General features: G+C 29.0%; 2 protein-coding genes across 2 annotated transcripts; both read left to right on the top strand.

Moving 5' to 3' along the window:
• Window positions 1-1,945: 1,945 nt before the first annotated feature.
• LOC106766577 (beta-glucosidase 46) lies at window positions 1,946-9,104 on the top strand. Its single transcript, XM_014651298.2, has 16 exons — window positions 1,946-2,773; window positions 2,846-3,071; window positions 3,148-3,370; window positions 3,452-3,665; window positions 6,018-6,167; window positions 6,312-6,378; window positions 6,487-6,545; window positions 6,764-6,839; window positions 6,947-7,021; window positions 7,117-7,204; window positions 7,286-7,538; window positions 7,619-7,734; window positions 7,956-8,211; window positions 8,284-8,386; window positions 8,455-8,563; window positions 8,659-9,104. The coding sequence occupies exons 1-16, from the start codon at window positions 2,264-2,266 to the stop codon at window positions 8,906-8,908; spliced, it is 2,775 nt and encodes a 924-aa protein (XP_014506784.1). The 5' UTR covers window positions 1,946-2,263; the 3' UTR covers window positions 8,909-9,104.
• Window positions 9,105-10,530: 1,426 nt separating this feature from the next.
• On the top strand, window positions 10,531-16,268 carry LOC106767544 (beta-glucosidase 46). Its single transcript, XM_014652466.2, has 12 exons — window positions 10,531-10,758; window positions 10,851-10,917; window positions 11,015-11,079; window positions 13,733-13,808; window positions 13,898-13,972; window positions 14,137-14,224; window positions 14,493-14,751; window positions 14,920-15,035; window positions 15,113-15,368; window positions 15,454-15,556; window positions 15,620-15,734; window positions 15,942-16,268. Exons 1-12 carry the CDS (start codon window positions 10,567-10,569, stop codon window positions 16,168-16,170), a joined length of 1,641 nt encoding a protein of 546 aa, XP_014507952.2. The 5' UTR covers window positions 10,531-10,566; the 3' UTR covers window positions 16,171-16,268.
• The last annotated feature ends 1,687 nt before the right edge of the window (window positions 16,269-17,955 follow it).

Raw genomic sequence — 17,955 nt, 5'->3', positions numbered from 1 at the left:
TTTATGTTAAAAATATGTTTATATTTTATATTTTATGTATTTAAATCTCTCATGTAAGTTAGATTATATCTATTTACTGTTATGTCTTCCGACAGTTTTCTTAAAAATATCATTAAAAATATTGCAGGTTTTCAGTCTGAAAAACTGGTTTATGTATGTCAGTGGTACAGGTAAAATTATGGACTCAATCATTTGTTTATAACTGTAATACAAATTACTCACTAATTACTTTAAGAACACTTTGTTCTCATTTATGTTTTTCATACACAATTTATAACTTCAAATATTTAATTTGGATTTTTTTTTACACCCAATACAGCCACTTGACAATCACTTTTAAGATAATATGATCATTTAAAAAAAAAGTAACATTTTGTGATTGTAAAGGAGAAGAGAGACAAAAGGATAAAAAAGTGGATTTGAAGTGGTTGTAAAAATTTATGGAGTGTCAAAATTATTGGAACTCTTTTTTATTTTAGGAGAGGCTAACTTCATTACTACTCAAAACAATGATTTTTAGTTAAGTGTTTATGGTTAACATTTATAAAATCAATTTGTTTTAATTATGTTATGTTCTTAATAATTTTGATTATTTTTAATTCAGTTTTAAATAAATATTTTTGTGTAGTACTTAATACTTTTATATTTCTAAGTTCTTAATTGTTTTTACGTTTTAAAAAAAGTGTGATTTTAAATTATTCACCTTAAAATTCAGAATGATTCTCCATCGTGGTACTCTAAAATTGATTTTATGAATACTACAATTATTCAAAATTTAGTATCTTTTTTATGTAATGTCGGTAAGAATCGATTTCTTCTATTCAAAATTGATTCCAAAGCTTTCTACACATAAAATCTGTGAAATATATCAGCATCATCAAATTAAAAAAAAAAGGTGATTTTGGTCTTTCACTAAATCCTCTATAATACATCCACATATGTATTGTATGATGCATATATGGATAAAATTTTACTTTTAACAAATCTGTTCTTCTAAATCGTATAATCAAACATAGCACCAACTCCTACATCTATCTTTCTATAATAGTGCAAACAATATCAAACAATATCCTTTACCACCATGCCACGTCACACAGTAAAAGAGGATGAAAAGAGAAAATGTAGAAAAGAAAATCATTTTTTTTTTCATAATGTATTTCATATTTGTTTGGAACATTCGGGTGTATAAAAAGATAGGACAATGATATTTCAACAATTCTTTTTTAATAATTTTTTGACAAGAGAACATACGTCATCATTCTATTGGTCTGTTTGAATCTATTCTAAAATAATATTTGAAACGAACCAATCACAAATTACCACGTATATGTTGTCAAAAAATTATCAAAAAAGAATTGTTAAAAAGACTTTTTTCAAAAAGGTAGTTAGTCATCCTTAGATCTCATCTAGAGGTGTCACAGTCCAAAATCCGCAATGGAAAAGATTCAATTTTTAAATTTTTTTAACTCATTAATAATTAATAATAAATTTAATTTAAATATTTTTTTAAAATTAAACAATCTAAATAAATTATTTAAAATAAAATATTAATCGTTAAAATATACGAAATTATAATCATTTTAAAAAAAATAATTTTTAAAAGCTCATACTTTAATATAATTTATTTTATTTTATTTTCGTAAAGATCAACTTTATTTGTATTAATATTATAATGCGTAATTTTATTTAAATTATATTTTAAAACTTTTTTTTATTTGAGTTTATATCTGAGTTTAAATCTTAACCTAACGCTTATTGTTTTATTATTAGAAAATAGTTTTGATATTTTGTAATAAAAAGTCATCTATAATAAAATAAATTTCATCTAATTTTGAAAGAAAGAAAAAGTCCGTCACTTTTGAATCAAACCCACGAAGCATGAATAACTTGTGCACACATCGCTAATCACCCTTCATCAAAACAGCATTGATTGTTTAGATTTAGATTAGATTGAGTTATTCGGTTTTTCCTAGATAAACTCGAAAGGATGTTTGTTGTGTGACCAAATGTAGTCGATATCCTATGATAGGAGTATCCGCTTCCTCTTTCTCTTCTCTTTCTCTTCGTTCTTCTCACTATATCAATAACCTCTTTTCCCTCGCCACTTCCCTCGCAGTAATCGTTCAACTCTTGCACATTTTCTCACTTTAACATCCAACACAACACATAGATCTTATCAACAAACAAAAGCACATTTCTTTCATCTCTTCTCACCTACAAATTCACCTCTTTTTGTTTTACACACTCACCCAAGTTAAGCATCATGATGTCATTGGTGAAGTACTCGGCATGGCCTCTCACCAACCCTGCTACCTTAAGTCACATGGTGCCAAGGCCTCAATTCTGCACTTTCCCTTCATTAAACAATGTTCAACACTGCACTCAACCCTCACTGTCTTCCCTCAAACCTCTTCACATTTCATCCGTTGAGAAGTTTGGTTTGTCAGCAAATCTCGGAAGAAGGGTCACAGAGTGCCGGGCCTATGAAGCAGACAGGTCACGGCCACTTGAGCTTAACATTGAGCTTAACGGCGAAGGAGAAAGGATTGAAGCAACCCAGAGAGTCAAAATTGGTTTGTATTTTGCCACCTGGTGGGCTTTGAATGTGGTCTTCAACATATACAACAAGAAGGTTCTGAATGCCTTTCCTTATCCCTGGCTTATTTCCACTCTGTCCCTTGCTGCTGGCTCTCTCATGATGTTAATCTCATGGGCCACAAGGGTTGCTGATGTTCCCAAAGTTAATCTGGAGTTCTGGAAGGCCCTATTTCCTGTAATAATCATTTTCATTTTTATTTCATTCTTTGGATAAACTTAAGGAGAAAATTAACTTATTTACTCATAGGTTGCTGTGGCACACACAATTGGGCATGTTGCAGCTACTGTGAGTATGTCCAAAGTTGCAGTTTCATTCACCCACATCATCAAGAGTGGAGAACCTGCTTTCAGTGTCCTGGTATCAAGGTTCTTGCTGGGGGAAGCATTCCCTGTGCCGGTTTACCTCTCACTGGTTCCAATTATAGGAGGTTGCGCACTTGCTGCTGTGACAGAGCTGAATTTCAACATGATTGGTAAAACTATTTACTGACTGAGTTGATAAGATGAAGATGTTAAATTTGCAACGAGTTGATGGATGTCATGTTTCAGGATTTATGGGCGCTATGATATCCAATTTGGCCTTTGTGTTTCGGAACATATTCTCAAAGAAGGGAATGAAAGGGATGTCTGTTAGTGGAATGAATTACTATGCTTGTCTTTCCATATTATCTCTATTGATTCTCACACCTTTAGCCATTGCGGTGGAGGGCCCAAAGTTGTGGGCTGCAGGCTGGCAAGAAGCCTTGTCTCAGATTGGTCCCAATTTTGTCTGGTAGGTAAACTCTCATCCTATTGTTAATTTATTTTTCTTCTTACCATCCTTTATCTCTTCAAATTGCTGTAATTTTTATAGGTGGGTAGCTGCTCAGAGTGTGTTTTACCACTTGTACAACCAAGTATCTTACATGTCCCTTGATCAGATTTCTCCCTTAACATTTAGCATAGGGAACACAATGAAGAGAATTTCTGTTATTGTGTCTTCAATCCTTATTTTCCACACACCAATTCAGCCTGTCAATGCTCTTGGTGCAGCCATTGCAATTCTTGGTACATTCCTCTATTCACAGGTATGTTTGCTTTGTGTGATTTGGATGAAAGACCAATGACCAGATTATTATTTTTTTATGTTTATTTATATTATACTATACAGCTAATAAGTTTGTGTTGATTATTTGAGCAGGCTAAACAGTGAGAGAGGTGTAGTTTAGAAGCTGTCATGTAACACCAAGTGATCACAGTTGATGTTACTGAGAAAGTGTATAGAGAGTGGTTGGAGAGGATTTCCATCTACTTTCTTTGAGGTCGAAGTCATTAGCACTTCAAATAATCATTTGATCTGGTTTTCAGAGTAGAATGGATGAGTTTTTTGTTTCTTCCCGGTTTGGATTTTAAATAATTTGTATATAATATTTCTTCTGGTGTTTTTTAAGTGTCAGTGATACAAATTTTGTCCTTATTTAACTGTTATTTTTCAGTATTTGAGACCATGATTATTATTCCTTTATGATTCATAATTTTATCTTAGTTTTTATTTAATTCATGGTGTAAAATTGGAAGAGAGTGAAGTTAAATATTTTATTAAAATCAAGTTAAATTATTATATTTTTTCTTAAATGACAGATGGAGAGCATAGTACCTATAATACAATCCTATTTAATTTATAAGATTGTATAGTAAAAACAAATTAAGTTTTGAATATTTTTTTATGCAACCATTTTTATTATATATATATATATTTGAAAAATACAGGGATATATGAGTCATCTTCTCTTCCATTAATATTTATAATGCACTGTATGTCTATGTCTATTGGATATGATATGTATTCGATTTAATACATTTATTCTCAAAATAATAAGATATGATACGAGTATATGCATATTAAAAAATGTGCAGTAATTCTTAAAAACTTGATAAATATATTGTGGGAATCCAAATTAAAACTATATATATTACAATCGTGAACATAAAAATTATAAATTATTATCATCATAAAATTATTATTGCTCTATTGAATATATATTTCATTAATAAATATCAATAAATTATTATAAAATATGGATAACAAGAGACCTTGATTGAAGTATCATACATCATAGATCAACATGAATGAGAACGACAAATATGAGCTTGATTATTTATTGAAATAAAAATTTATCTTTATTTTTAAATTTTTATACGGGTATGATTTTTTTTATCGAATGACAAATATTTTCTATCTATATTTATATCCACCTAGTTAGTATTTCAAATATTAACTTTGATTAAATAATTATTGTTTTACAAGATATAAAAATTACAACAAAAATACATGATTTTATTAAATATTTAATTTTGGATATGTATTTTTGTCAATGCCAAAAATAAAGAAAGATATTACCATTATATAAATTTTAGAAACAACGAAATAAAAATAAAATAATTATAAAAAAAACTAAAAATAAATTATGAAATTCATGAAAAAAAAAAAGTTCATAGAAAGAAATATACTATAAAGAAAGTATACAAGTTAGTATACTTTTTCATATATAATCATTTGATCTGTGTATCCAATCTTCAAAGTAAAACATGTTTTAACCTTGGGTATCCTTTAATTGATTAAGGTTTAATAATTCAACTCTCTTGTCTTTTATAATAATATGAAAGACGCCTAAAATATATAATAATACAAAACCCGTCCACTTTCATTATTTTTTCCCACCCTGATCCTGATACGCGCGATGACTTTTATAAAATAATAATATTTATTATTAATATAAGTAGTAGTGATGTTGATGGATGGTATTGAACCATCAATTATAATGATATTTTTACAATATTTATACATTTATTTAAATTTAGGTTTAAAAAATATTTAAAACAAATAATCACAAATATGTGTTATTAAAAAAGTATAAAAGAAGTTTTTTCATTTTTTTTATTATTGCTTTAACTAAATTTAATGGTAATAAGAAAAATGTTAACACACATCCACCAAAAAGGTTGTAATAAAATTACCTCACTTCATAATTTATTTATATAGCCAGTTAAAAACTTAAATTTTGCTGAAAGATACCTAAAATATAATTCATGCTTAGAGGTAGCATATTAGAACAATTCTTTTACTAACTACTGCTTAATATGGAATTAAGAGTAAAATAAATTATATTATTTTCTTTCAATGTCAATCGACCTAATCTTGAAAAATTTATCATGCATAGGACTCGTAAGTAGTTGGGAGTGGTAGGTATTATACAGTAATTTTTGGATAATCATACTTTTACAAGCAATCATAAACCAAATATTTTAATAATTGGTAAATTCTACGTTCTTTTTACTTTCTCCAGTTGTCAAGATCTTCTTATAGCACATTGGCATGGAACAATGAAAAAGTGATTGGTTGAGATTACTGAGATTGGATAAGAAAATTGCCATATTAAGAAGACAATGCAATGGGGTTTTGTGGATATAAGGAAGGATTGGTTTTGGAGATAATGTTGTTCCTGTTCATGTGCTCTCTGCTGCCAATTTCACTGGGATTAGATCCATCTCCACCTTTTCTCTTTGGCACTGCTTCTTCTTCCTACCAGGTTTGCCATCATCTTCTTGTTTAGTTCTTGATTTTTCACCAATCACCATTGCCAGATTAATGACCCCATTAACCAAATTCCCAAATACCCCTATGAACTTAACTCTTTGCATTCTAAACATGGGCTATTTAATATTCTTCATAGTATGAAGGAGCTTACTCTAGTGACGGTAAAGGGTTGAGCAACTGGGATGTCTTCTCTCACACAGCAGGTGTTCAGACCAAGAGCCTCAAAAACCAGTTTTTGTATTCCAGTTCTTATTTTCTTAATGTTTTACATATTGTTCAAGCTTCAACTTTCGCAAGTCCATGTATTGCAGGTAGTATAGATGATGGAAGTAACGGTGACGTTTCTGTTGATCAATACCATCGGTATCAGGTTAAGTTTCTGTTCAGTTCTATATAGATCATATTCATAAATCCTAGCTATTTCTATATAGGAAGTTTGCATCTACTATGACATATTTGTGACTGTATCATTTAGAAGAAGAAAAAGTAATTGTTTGGTAAAAGTTCTTTTATATACCAATGGAAGAAAATGGTATTCAATTTGTTTAAGTAATAGATGTCCCCAATTTCAATTTGTAATGAAAACAGGAGGATATTGATCTGATGGAAGCTATGAAAGTGAACAGCTACCGGTTTTCAATATCATGGGCAAGAATTCTACCACGTAAGATTCTTGTTTTAACAAAATCTGCCTGATATTAGATTAGAAGACACTAAATACTTGTATACGATTGTCAATTGACAAGCAGAATATGCAATGATTCTGAACAGAAGGTAGATTTGGAGAAGTTAACTTGGCGGGTATCAACTACTATAACAGACTTATAGATGCGTTGCTACTCAAAGGTTTCATTTCAATTTTCTTACGCTATTGGCTTAGGAGACACAGTATCTACTTTTTTTTTTTATCTTATATCTGTTCTTAACTGTGCAACTCGCAGGTATCCAACCGTTTGTTACATTGTTTCACTTTGACATCCCTCAAGAACTTGAGGACAGATACGGAGCTTGGCTAAGTCCCCAATCACAGTAAGCAAAGCAGCCACTTCGATTTTTTGTTTGACTTGAAAAAACTGGATAATGACACTAAACATATTTTGATATTTGCAGGGAAGATTTTCAATTCTTTGCAGATATCTGTTTTAAATTCTTTGGTGACAGAGTCAAGTACTGGGTGACTTTCAATGAGCCGAATTATATAATCTCACTTGCTTACCGCGAAGGTACATTTCCACCATGTCGCTGCTCTGGCATATTTGGAAATTGCAGTGAGGGAGATTCAGAGAAAGAACCCTTTGTGGCTGCCCATAATATGATCCTATCACATGCAGCTGCAGTTGATCTTTATCGAAACAAATACCAGGTAATTTGATTACAACATCACAGTAGAAACTTTCTCTATTGTAGTATTATTAATTGTAGTATTATTGATGGGATTTCCAGAATGAGCAAGGGGGGAAAATTGGAATAGTCTTACACTGCGACTCGTTTGAGCCATTAAGTAATTCCACATCAGATAAGTTGGCAACCGAAAGGGCGCAATCATTCAGCATTAATTGGTAAAATTTCCTTGTTTTTTACTGCCGAATACGGATGTTAAAGGCAGTTAGATATTGATATAAAAGGTTATAGTTAGGTACTATGATAGATTGGAACAGATATTTATAATTTTCAGTACATTTGAATCAATATCAGTAATATTACTGTTCAAAGCTAATTCAACTCCCTGCAAAGCTGGTATGTCATTTGATTCTATAATTATTGAACTATAATATTGCAGGATCTTGGATCCAATCTTATTCGGTAAGTACCCAAAAGAGATGGAGATGATTCTAGGAACCATCTTACCTAAATTTTCCAGTAATGACAAAGTAAAACTGAGGAGAGGACTGGATTTTATTGGCATCAACCACTATGCAAGTTATTATGTCCGAGACTGCTTATCATCGGTATGTGGACATGGGATAGGAGTCTCCAGAACAGAGGGCTCATATGAGCTAACTGTACTAAAAAATGGTGTCCCAATTGGAGAGCTTGTAAGTACTTCAACCCTTTTTTATGATCCTCTTCGAAACCTTGCTGATTCTGAAACTTGAATTGTTATGCAGACTCCATTTGAATGGCTCAATGTTCACCCAGAAGGCATGAAGAAAATTGTTATCTATCTAAAAGACAGATATAATAACACTCCAATGTTCATTGCGGAAAATGGTAAGCAAAGCATGTTAACACCTTATATCAGAGTCTTTGAGTGTTTCTAACTACCCAAATTTTTGTAGGATATGGTACTTTGTATGATCCAAATGTTACTGAGAAAGAATATCTGAATGATTATAAGAGAATAGAGTTCATGTCTGGTCACTTAGATAATCTAATGGCAGCAATAAGGTACATAAGAACTGACCAATATTTTTATATAAAAGGAATCAAATAAATCATCGTATTCTTGTTATGCTTATCATCTGTTTTGGTAATGTGAGCAGGGAAGGAGCAGATGTGAGAGGTTACTTTGTTTGGTCCTTGCTCGATAACTTTGAATGGAAATATGGGTTTACAGTAAGATTTGGACTTTACCACGTCGATTTTTCCACACTGAAGAGAACACCAAAACTATCAGCAAGTTGGTACAAGTTTTTCATTGAAAAGTATATAGCTGACAACACAAAAAGAAACATTCTCAGAAAAACTGGGGAAGAGAATAATACAAGTACATCATACCCAATACAGCAGTAGTTATTAGAGAAATATTACACTCTTTTCCTTGTTTTACCCTATTGTATCAAGACAATATGTATTTAATTGGCATCAGTATGAAGTGTGTTCTAAGCTATCAAGTGATTGCCCCACTTTGAAATTTAGCTACATATCAAGCTAGAACGTGATAAATTCAGAAAGATATAAAATAATGGAGCTATGCTTTAATATCAAAGAAGAATTATAAATCACATAAAATATCTATCAAAATATATAATAAAGTTGTCATAAAATATTCTTAACATACTATAACGTGATCTATTGGAGCTATTGTTGTAATCTTTTGCAGCCTGCTGGTTGTCACAGGGTATGAGATTAAAGACTCTATATACACAGTTACTCAGAATCCTGATGAAACATTAAAATAGGATTCATTCTCCTACAGCTCCCCATAGTTTAGAACATTTTCAACAATATCACCATTTACTCATAGGTATTTTTATTTGAAATTTATATTTTGAAATGTAAAAACAATATATAATATGTTAAATTGAAATGTTGTTAGTTTAGAAATGTTAAATGATAAATTGAAATGAACTATACTATAGATAAATAATTTCTTTTATTAAACTTACGATATTTAAATTTTATAAAAATGAATTTGAATAATTTAGAACATGAAGAAATTAATCAAATTAGATATAAAGCATTAGCAATAAACTTAAACGATATTGTGCAGCATATCATATGTCGTTTTCTATAACATGGGTTTGATGAAAGGAAAGGATAACCTTAATTAATTTATTTTGTCATCTTCAATATTAATTGCAACTAACATGTTACGTCGTGTTATGAACATTGAAGTGACGAGTTTGTTCCATTAGGTTGGCCCTTTGTGAAAGGAGCTCATTTCTTCTTTCTATGACATGATGTGTTTGGTCGTTAATTAAATTCAAATTATTCATTTGTAAGTTTGTGTCCTCCAGTTCATTGATTAAAAACATCCAACTTGGTTTTCTTCACTTGGCAATGATGGTGTTGAGGGTGTCGAGTCTGAGCTGTCGCAATCCATCTGAAGTAAAGTCTAACAAGATGCACCTTGTTAATAATGAGTTTGTTAATAATGACTTATAATGAAATATTTTGAAATGTTAAATGTACAAGTAACTAATTATATATAAATTGTTTAGAACTTACACATATTTGGAAATGATGGTAAATTCAAATAAGTTTAGAAAACACACTTCATTACATTAATAGAAATCTAATAAAGTAAATAGAACAGTTTTGGAAAATTATTCAAGAGAGTTCATCAATTGGATCTTCCAAATTTTGTTCTTATATAGGTGTTGTTGAATCTTTGATTCATAATTATTGTCAGATTGAACTGGTCATCTTCCACCCTTTGCATCCTATCTTAGATGTTTTGAATTCCCTTCAAAATTTGTGATAACTTGTCAACATCACAGGACTCCATCATGTTGTATCAATAGTCTGTGTTTTTGTGTGAAAATCGTGATGAAATCTCAATTTTCAGATGTAGAAACATGTCACTTACCCTTTTTTATACTATTTTAATTTCGATGTTACCAGGGACATGTTTATAACACGTTTCTTATAAAGACTCATTAAAAAATAAAAATAATAGTTTTTGTGCACGCGTTGCGCGCGTTAATAATAATATATGGTGTTTGGCCATGGGGAAAAAGCGTAACGAACAGCAACGGTTGTGCTCGAAAATGTCATCGAAAGTTGTGTTTGGGGTGATATTCTTGCTGCATCTGTTAGAAGCATTTTCACTTGCAGTTCTCTCATCAAATGAATTGGATATGGATCTCTCGCCCTTGCCAACTGGTTTCCTCTTCGGCACTGCTTCTTCCTCTTACCAGGTATCACGTCTCCACCTTCGATCGCATCACGAAATCTAATTTTTGGGTAGTTTCGATCCATTTCTCAATATTATTATTATTACATTATACAGTATGAAGGAGCTTACAAGAGTGACGGCAAAGGGATGAGCAACTGGGATAACTTCACTCACGGAGCAGGTGTTCAAGTTTTAGCTCATTTTAAGAGATTGGATTGAATTTTGTCACTGTTCTTTCTGAAGTTGCAACTGATCTTGTCCACGATGAGTATATGCAGGTAGATATGTAATATACGGCGGAAAAAATGGGGATATTGCCAATGATCATTACCATCGCTACCTGGTATTACATGACACCTCTCACAATTTATTTCGTTTTTTTTTTGTTAAATTTAATCTTACTGTTTTCTAAAAAGATTTAATTTAGTTTTTTCGTTTTAAGAGAATAGGTTCATTTTTCCTTATGTTTATTAGTACAAACATCAAATTTATTTTTATTATTGGTTCACGTCTTTCTCTTTCTATCTTTTAATTCAAAGATGTTGAAAGGTTACCACCATAATATATGTAAAAAATGTATCTGTGATTCGTTGCCTTTTTTTTACTCTGTTTTGAGGTTCACATATATAAAATAATATTTTCATATCAAATTTAAAAAAAAAAAAAAAGAGTCATACATGTAAAGTATTGATCAATAAATTTTTAAGATTTTTTTGTTTTTAAACTTTTCATATATATATATATATATAAATATATTTTTGAGATCAATTTTAAGTCTAAGTAAAAATTGAAATTAATTTATTTTTAAAATTTTGAACTAACTTAATATTTATTTTTAGAAATATTTAGATTTAGTTATTTTAATTATATTTTATTAAATTTATATAATGTGAAATGTGTTTTTTAATTAACATGGAAGTACTCGAATAAATGTAACAAAATTTAATTAAAAATTATATATATATATATATATATATATATACTTTTATAAAGTTTGAAATTGAATTAAAATTTTAAAAATTGATTATTTTTAATTTTTACTAAAAGATAAAAGATTAAAAATATATTTAATATTTTTTAAATTTATATATATATATATATATATATATATATATATATTATTTTTAGATAATTATTAATAATTTAATTAATGAATTAAAATTAAAATTAAAACTTTTTAAACTTCTTTTCACTGAGTCGAAGCACCTCAAAAACACAATATATTCCATTTATACATTTTCTTTACAATTGATTTTATTTTGAGAAATTGAAATTGCACTCATTTAGTAAAAAAGTCAGCCTGTTTAAATTTAAGGATTGAGTTAATGTTCTTAATTCGTTAATCCGTTTTGTTCTATCTTGATTTAATATCGCTTTTGGTCCCTAGTTTGGAAGGTTTTGTTCAATATGGTCCTATCTTTTTTTAGTAACAATTGATCCTACTTTTTGAAAAAACTGTTCAATTGACTCCTTTTTTGTTACGACGTCAATTTTCTAACGGTGCTAGTTATGATGTCAATAAGTTCTTTCATACATTCACCTATCCAAATATTATTCATAATGTTAGATTAAAAATCATGTCATCATCGTATATAATAAGCACTATAATAAACAATTTAAACTTGAATATGGGATCACTATGAACAAAAAGACTCAATTGAACAGATTTTTAAAAAAGTGGGATCAATTGTTATAAAAAAAAAGATAGGACCATATTGAACAAACCCTCCTAAACTAGGGAGCAAACGCGGTATTAAGCCTTTTATCTTTATTTAGTGTGCCAGAACAAAATAAATATGGCTTACAACTTTGTTAACTGCTTTTTTAAAAAAAAAAAAAAACATTTGAAAGATTAAATTTTTATATTATATTATTATTGTAATTAAAATTATGAATATTTTTAAATTAATTTTTAATTATTAATTATAAGAAAAATATGGTAGCGAATTCTCCGTAATAAGGGTGCATTATCACGTGTGTTCGCTTTTTTTTAATTATTAATATTTATAAATTAATTAAATTGATATTTAAAACAAAAATTTATTCGTTAACAAAACAAAATATATTTTTATAAATATGATTTCAAAAAAAAAGACAATTTTATTTTAAAAAATTAAATATTAATTATTCTTAAAAAATAATAACAATTATATTATAAAGAATAAGATATAAATATGAATTGTGTGAAGAGAAAAATTTTCTTTGTATATAAATATAGATTAATTAATCATTACTAGACATTTTTGGATATTTAAATTAAAGGGCTATAATTAAATTATGCTATTGATTTATTGTCAGTAAAACTCGACTCTATCATACTTGAAATTAATAAAAAATGAGGTTCTATAATATACTTAATCGCACACGAAGAGGGTAGAGGGAATTGATAAGATTTAGATCTTGCTTAAAAAAAAGTCAAATGAGGCTAAATCCTAAATTCTAAACAACTTACTTTGAAAGTGTTACAAATATATTTATATAAATCTTGTAAATATATGTAATTTAAACAATACGATCCTACGTCTTTTGTAATACTCAAAAGTCATATTAATGGATTAAAATGTTCCATAAAAAAGTCTCAGAAACTCTCTCTCAAACATATCTCTTTCTCCTCAAAATTCAAGATCTATTTTTGAAAAAACAAAATACACGGAGACCAAAAAATTTAAGGTAAGATCCTTAAATTGCTAAAAATAACTGCGTTTAACAAAAAATTAACGTATTACTGTTCAAATAGTATTTGTAGTTTGTATATTGTATATGATAAATGATTATTACTCTATAGAAAATTGTTATGATAAATGTTTTTAATATATAAGTTAGATCATGACTGAACTTATAACAAAAAGAAATTTTTTTAATATCTAAAGTATATCTTAAAAATAACAATTATATGGTTTTAAATGTTGAAAAAATATTTTACATTTCAATTCAGCGTAAAACCTATTATATATTATAATTTTTATAACTTCAATTCATCGTGTTTTAAAACACAGGAGGATATAGATCTAATGGAAGCTTTGGGAGTAAACAGCTACCGGCTATCCATATCATGGGCAAGAATTCTACCAAGTATACTCATATGCATTATAAAAGCGAAATAAATTAACATTCCAACTAAGAATGTATCATAGATTCATGGTATGCATGATTTTAAACAGAGGGAAGATTTGGAGAAGCCAACCGTGCTGGTATTGAGTTCTACAACAGACTAATTGATGTTCTAATACTCAAAGGTAACAAAAAATTAGTCGTTAATGATAGGTATCAGAGGAGTTTCCTCACAAACCTCACCAGCAAGCAAAATATACAATTAAGTAGTAAATTTGGCAATTGCTTAATGAGATTAGTGAGCTTTCCTTTAAAAATTAATTGGAAATGCATCTTCTTTTCTCAACAGGGATCCAACCCTTTGTGACTCTTAGTCACTATGACAGTCCCCAAGAGCTGGAAGATAGATATGGAAGCTGGCTAAGTCCCCAATCACAGTAAGCAACCAGTTCTTTAGTTTGCCTGAAGATGTTTCAATACCACGTTGATTATAGGTGTTGGAAGTCCTGCATCGACTAGAGATAAAACCAAATTATAATATATAAGTGACGGACAAACTTTACTTTACAGCCGGTTATGTGGAATTGAGTTAGGCTTAAAATTTCACCTTACAAACTAGTTATGTGAAGTTGAGTTAGACTTAAACTCATTTTCTAATAATAAGAGCTATTAAATACAGTCATTTTTTGACGTTTGTGTGAACAGGGAAGATTTTGCTTTTTATGCGGACCTGTGTTTTAAGACCTTTGGTGACAGAGTTAAGTACTGGGCTACATTCAATGAGCCCAATTTCCTAGTGCCACTTGGTTACCGTTCAGGTATATATCCTCCATGCCGTTGCTCTGGCCCATTAGCTCTTGTTCAGTGCAGTGATGGAGATTCAGAAAAGGAGCCTTTTGTAGCAGCTCATAACATTATCCTGGCACATGCAGCTGCCGTTGATATCTATAGAACCAAATATCAGGTATGTGACGCATTTCTCAGCATCATGACTTAAGTGTCCTATAAGACAAAATCAAATTTTTGATAACACCTGCAAGTTTTTTGAAATCGAATGGTTTGATCAAAAACATGAGATGACGCGTTTCACTTTTCTTAAAAAAAAAATTGTACTTTGTGGATGGAACATTAGATCGAGCAAAAAGGAAGCATTGGGATAGTCCTTCAACATGAATGGTACGAACCATTGAGCAATTCAACAGCTGACAAATTGGCTGCGGAAAGAGCAAGATCATTCACCTTCAATTGGTATTGTTCTCCCTTAACAGCCTTTTCTATTCTTGCTCACACAACTGCTCTAGAGTATAAACTTGCTTATAATTCAGGTTCTTGGACCCAATAATATTGGGAAAGTACCCAACAGAAATGGAGAATCTTGTTGGAAGCCTCTTACCCAAATTTTCCAGCAAAGAAAAAGAGAAACTCAAGAAAGGATTGGATTTCATTGGTGTCAATTACTACACGGCTTTCTATGTCCAAGATTGCATGTACTCAGCTTGTAAGACAGGACAGGGGAGCTCCAGAACAGAGGGTTTATACTTGAAAAGTGGAGTAAAGAATGGTGTCCCAATCGGTGAACAAGTACGTGTCCTCAATCTTGGTACAAAGATCATGATCCCCTTTACTTCCATGCATAACCAACTCTGAAGCTTCTAATGTTTTGCAGACTAAATTTAGTTGGTTCAATATTTACCCAAATGGTATGGAAAAGGCAGTCACATATGTGAAAGATAGATACAACAATACTCCAATGTTCATAACTGAAAACGGTAAGCCCATTGTTTTCTTTTAAGCACATTCTGTTCATTGCTGATAGCGCAAAAAATTTATAGGGTATGCGCATGCCCAAGAAGATGATCCAAAACACACTTTGGAAGAAGATCTTAATGATTCTAAAAGAATAAAGTACATGGTGGATCACATAGAGGCTATGGTAGCGGCAATAAGGTAAGAACATAAAAAAAAACAGTTAGAAAATATCCAGCAGTTTATGTTTAAAAACCAATCAAGGATTCCAATTTTGAACTAATATTTTATCTAGTATATTCATATAGCATCGTACTGGAATGGCCAAGTGGTGGAATACCATTATTATGTCTGTTTACTGTGATACTAAAGAAACATGGAAATACAATAGATTTGTGTTGGTTGTAGGAAAGGAGCAGATGTGAGGGGATACCTTGCCTGGACCCTGCTGGACAGCTTTGAGTGGATATATGGATATTCAGTAAGATATGGATTCCATCATGTGGATTTTGCAACCCTAAAGAGAACTCCAAGATTGTCAGCAACTTGGTACAAGCAATTCCTTGCTAAGTACAAGGAAACCTTTTTATTAGCCACGACCATGACAAGGCAAGAAAAACTCCTACAACACACTTGAGACACGTTTTTTTTTTTAAATATATTTTAACACTATTTTGATACTTCAAAATATATGATTGGACGATTTCAAATTAAAAAAAAATTGGTTTTTTTCTTCCAAATATGTCTTTTTCTTAGTTTTTTTTAATTTGAAATCGTCCAACCACATTTTGACACATGTCCAATGTCAAAATGGTGTTCAAAATTGGTGTTAAAATATTTTTTCTTTTTTTTAATAAAAGCTTCGTATGTTAGTGTTAATGTGAAACTAGATATACTACTATATTACTATTATGCAACTTTTTTATAATGATATACTACTTATAATAAAACTAACATTAATACTTATATTAATTTTATATTATTATTTATATTGATGTCCTTATAATATTATCATTATTATTACTAATGCTCTTATAATGATAAAAATAATTTTTTTTAATATTAATTATTATTATTATTATTGTAAATGATATTTTACAGTAGAATTAAAGGATGTAAAAAATTATGTTTTCATATATTACCTAAAAAATAACTATAATATTATTGAATTCGTACTTTTAAAGTATTTTAATTTTATTATATGAATATTAGTTATGAGTATGATAAAAAATATATATCAATAATAATTATTATATTATTATAAAAAAACATCATATTGTTAATACTACTTTTATTATGTATAATTAATATATATTAATTTTACTAAATAATATATTTAAATATTTTTAATATTTTGTTTTCCACATGATAATAAATAGAAAATAAAGATAAAAAATTAAAAGAGTAGGAGGGAAAGATATTTGAATAAATATAATAAATTACTCTATTGAATATGTCATATATCTTAACAGTTAGGAAGAATGAAATCTCATTAACTACTATCGATGACAGCGGAAACAAATGTCGTAAACCTTTAAAACTTTCCCATGTTCTGAAAAAAATAAGTGTATATATATATATATATATATATATATATATATATATATATATATATATATATATATATATATATATATTTCCATATTTCTATTATTGTTTTCTCACGTTTTTATAATTAGTAGTTGATTTTATCTTTTTTTTTATGAAGTATCGATTAGGTATTCTCATTAACTTATTAAAAAATGAATTTTAAATTATATTAAAATTTACAAAATTAATTTATAAAATAATATTTATTTTTTACATTTAATGGGCTCTTTATATTAAGAATCGATATTTAAACCTAAAAGTAAATATTTGTTAATATAACATGTATCACATTAAGTGTAATAAATTTTTATTAAGGCAAACTTGGATGATATTAAAAAATAATTTAATTTTATAAAATTGATTTATAAAGTAAAATTTGTATATATTTCAATTTATCTTTAATAAACCTATTAGTTTTTTTTTTTACATATATAAATCTTCGTATATAAACTTATTATATTATTCAAAAGTTAAATAAAATTAATTAAAAATTAACTTAATAAATATATGAAGATTGAAGTCGGCAAACATTGACTTTACCTAATATGTTTAAGGTAATGAAAGATTATTGAGAAAGTTAAGAAGTATTAAAGTCGGAAAATGACATTTATTAAATAGACGAAAAAATTGATTTAAGCCAAAATCAATTAGAAAGACATATAACTAACCAGTTGTTCAAATTCTCTAAAAGTTATGTTAATTAGTATTCCTAAACATTGATTAACACTTAGCAGCTTTTGGTTCGATAACAACACAGTATGCAGAAAATGCATCCATCCAAATTTGGAATTCTTAATATTTAATGCAATAAATGAGACAGACGTGGTGAACG

Source organism: Vigna radiata, chromosome 7, assembly GCF_000741045.1.
Source record: "Vigna radiata var. radiata cultivar VC1973A chromosome 7, Vradiata_ver6, whole genome shotgun sequence".
Classification (NCBI taxonomy): Eukaryota; Viridiplantae; Streptophyta; class Magnoliopsida; order Fabales; family Fabaceae; genus Vigna; species Vigna radiata.
Note: the sequence above shows the minus strand (reverse complement) of the source record. Positions and strands in the feature narration are given on the sequence as shown.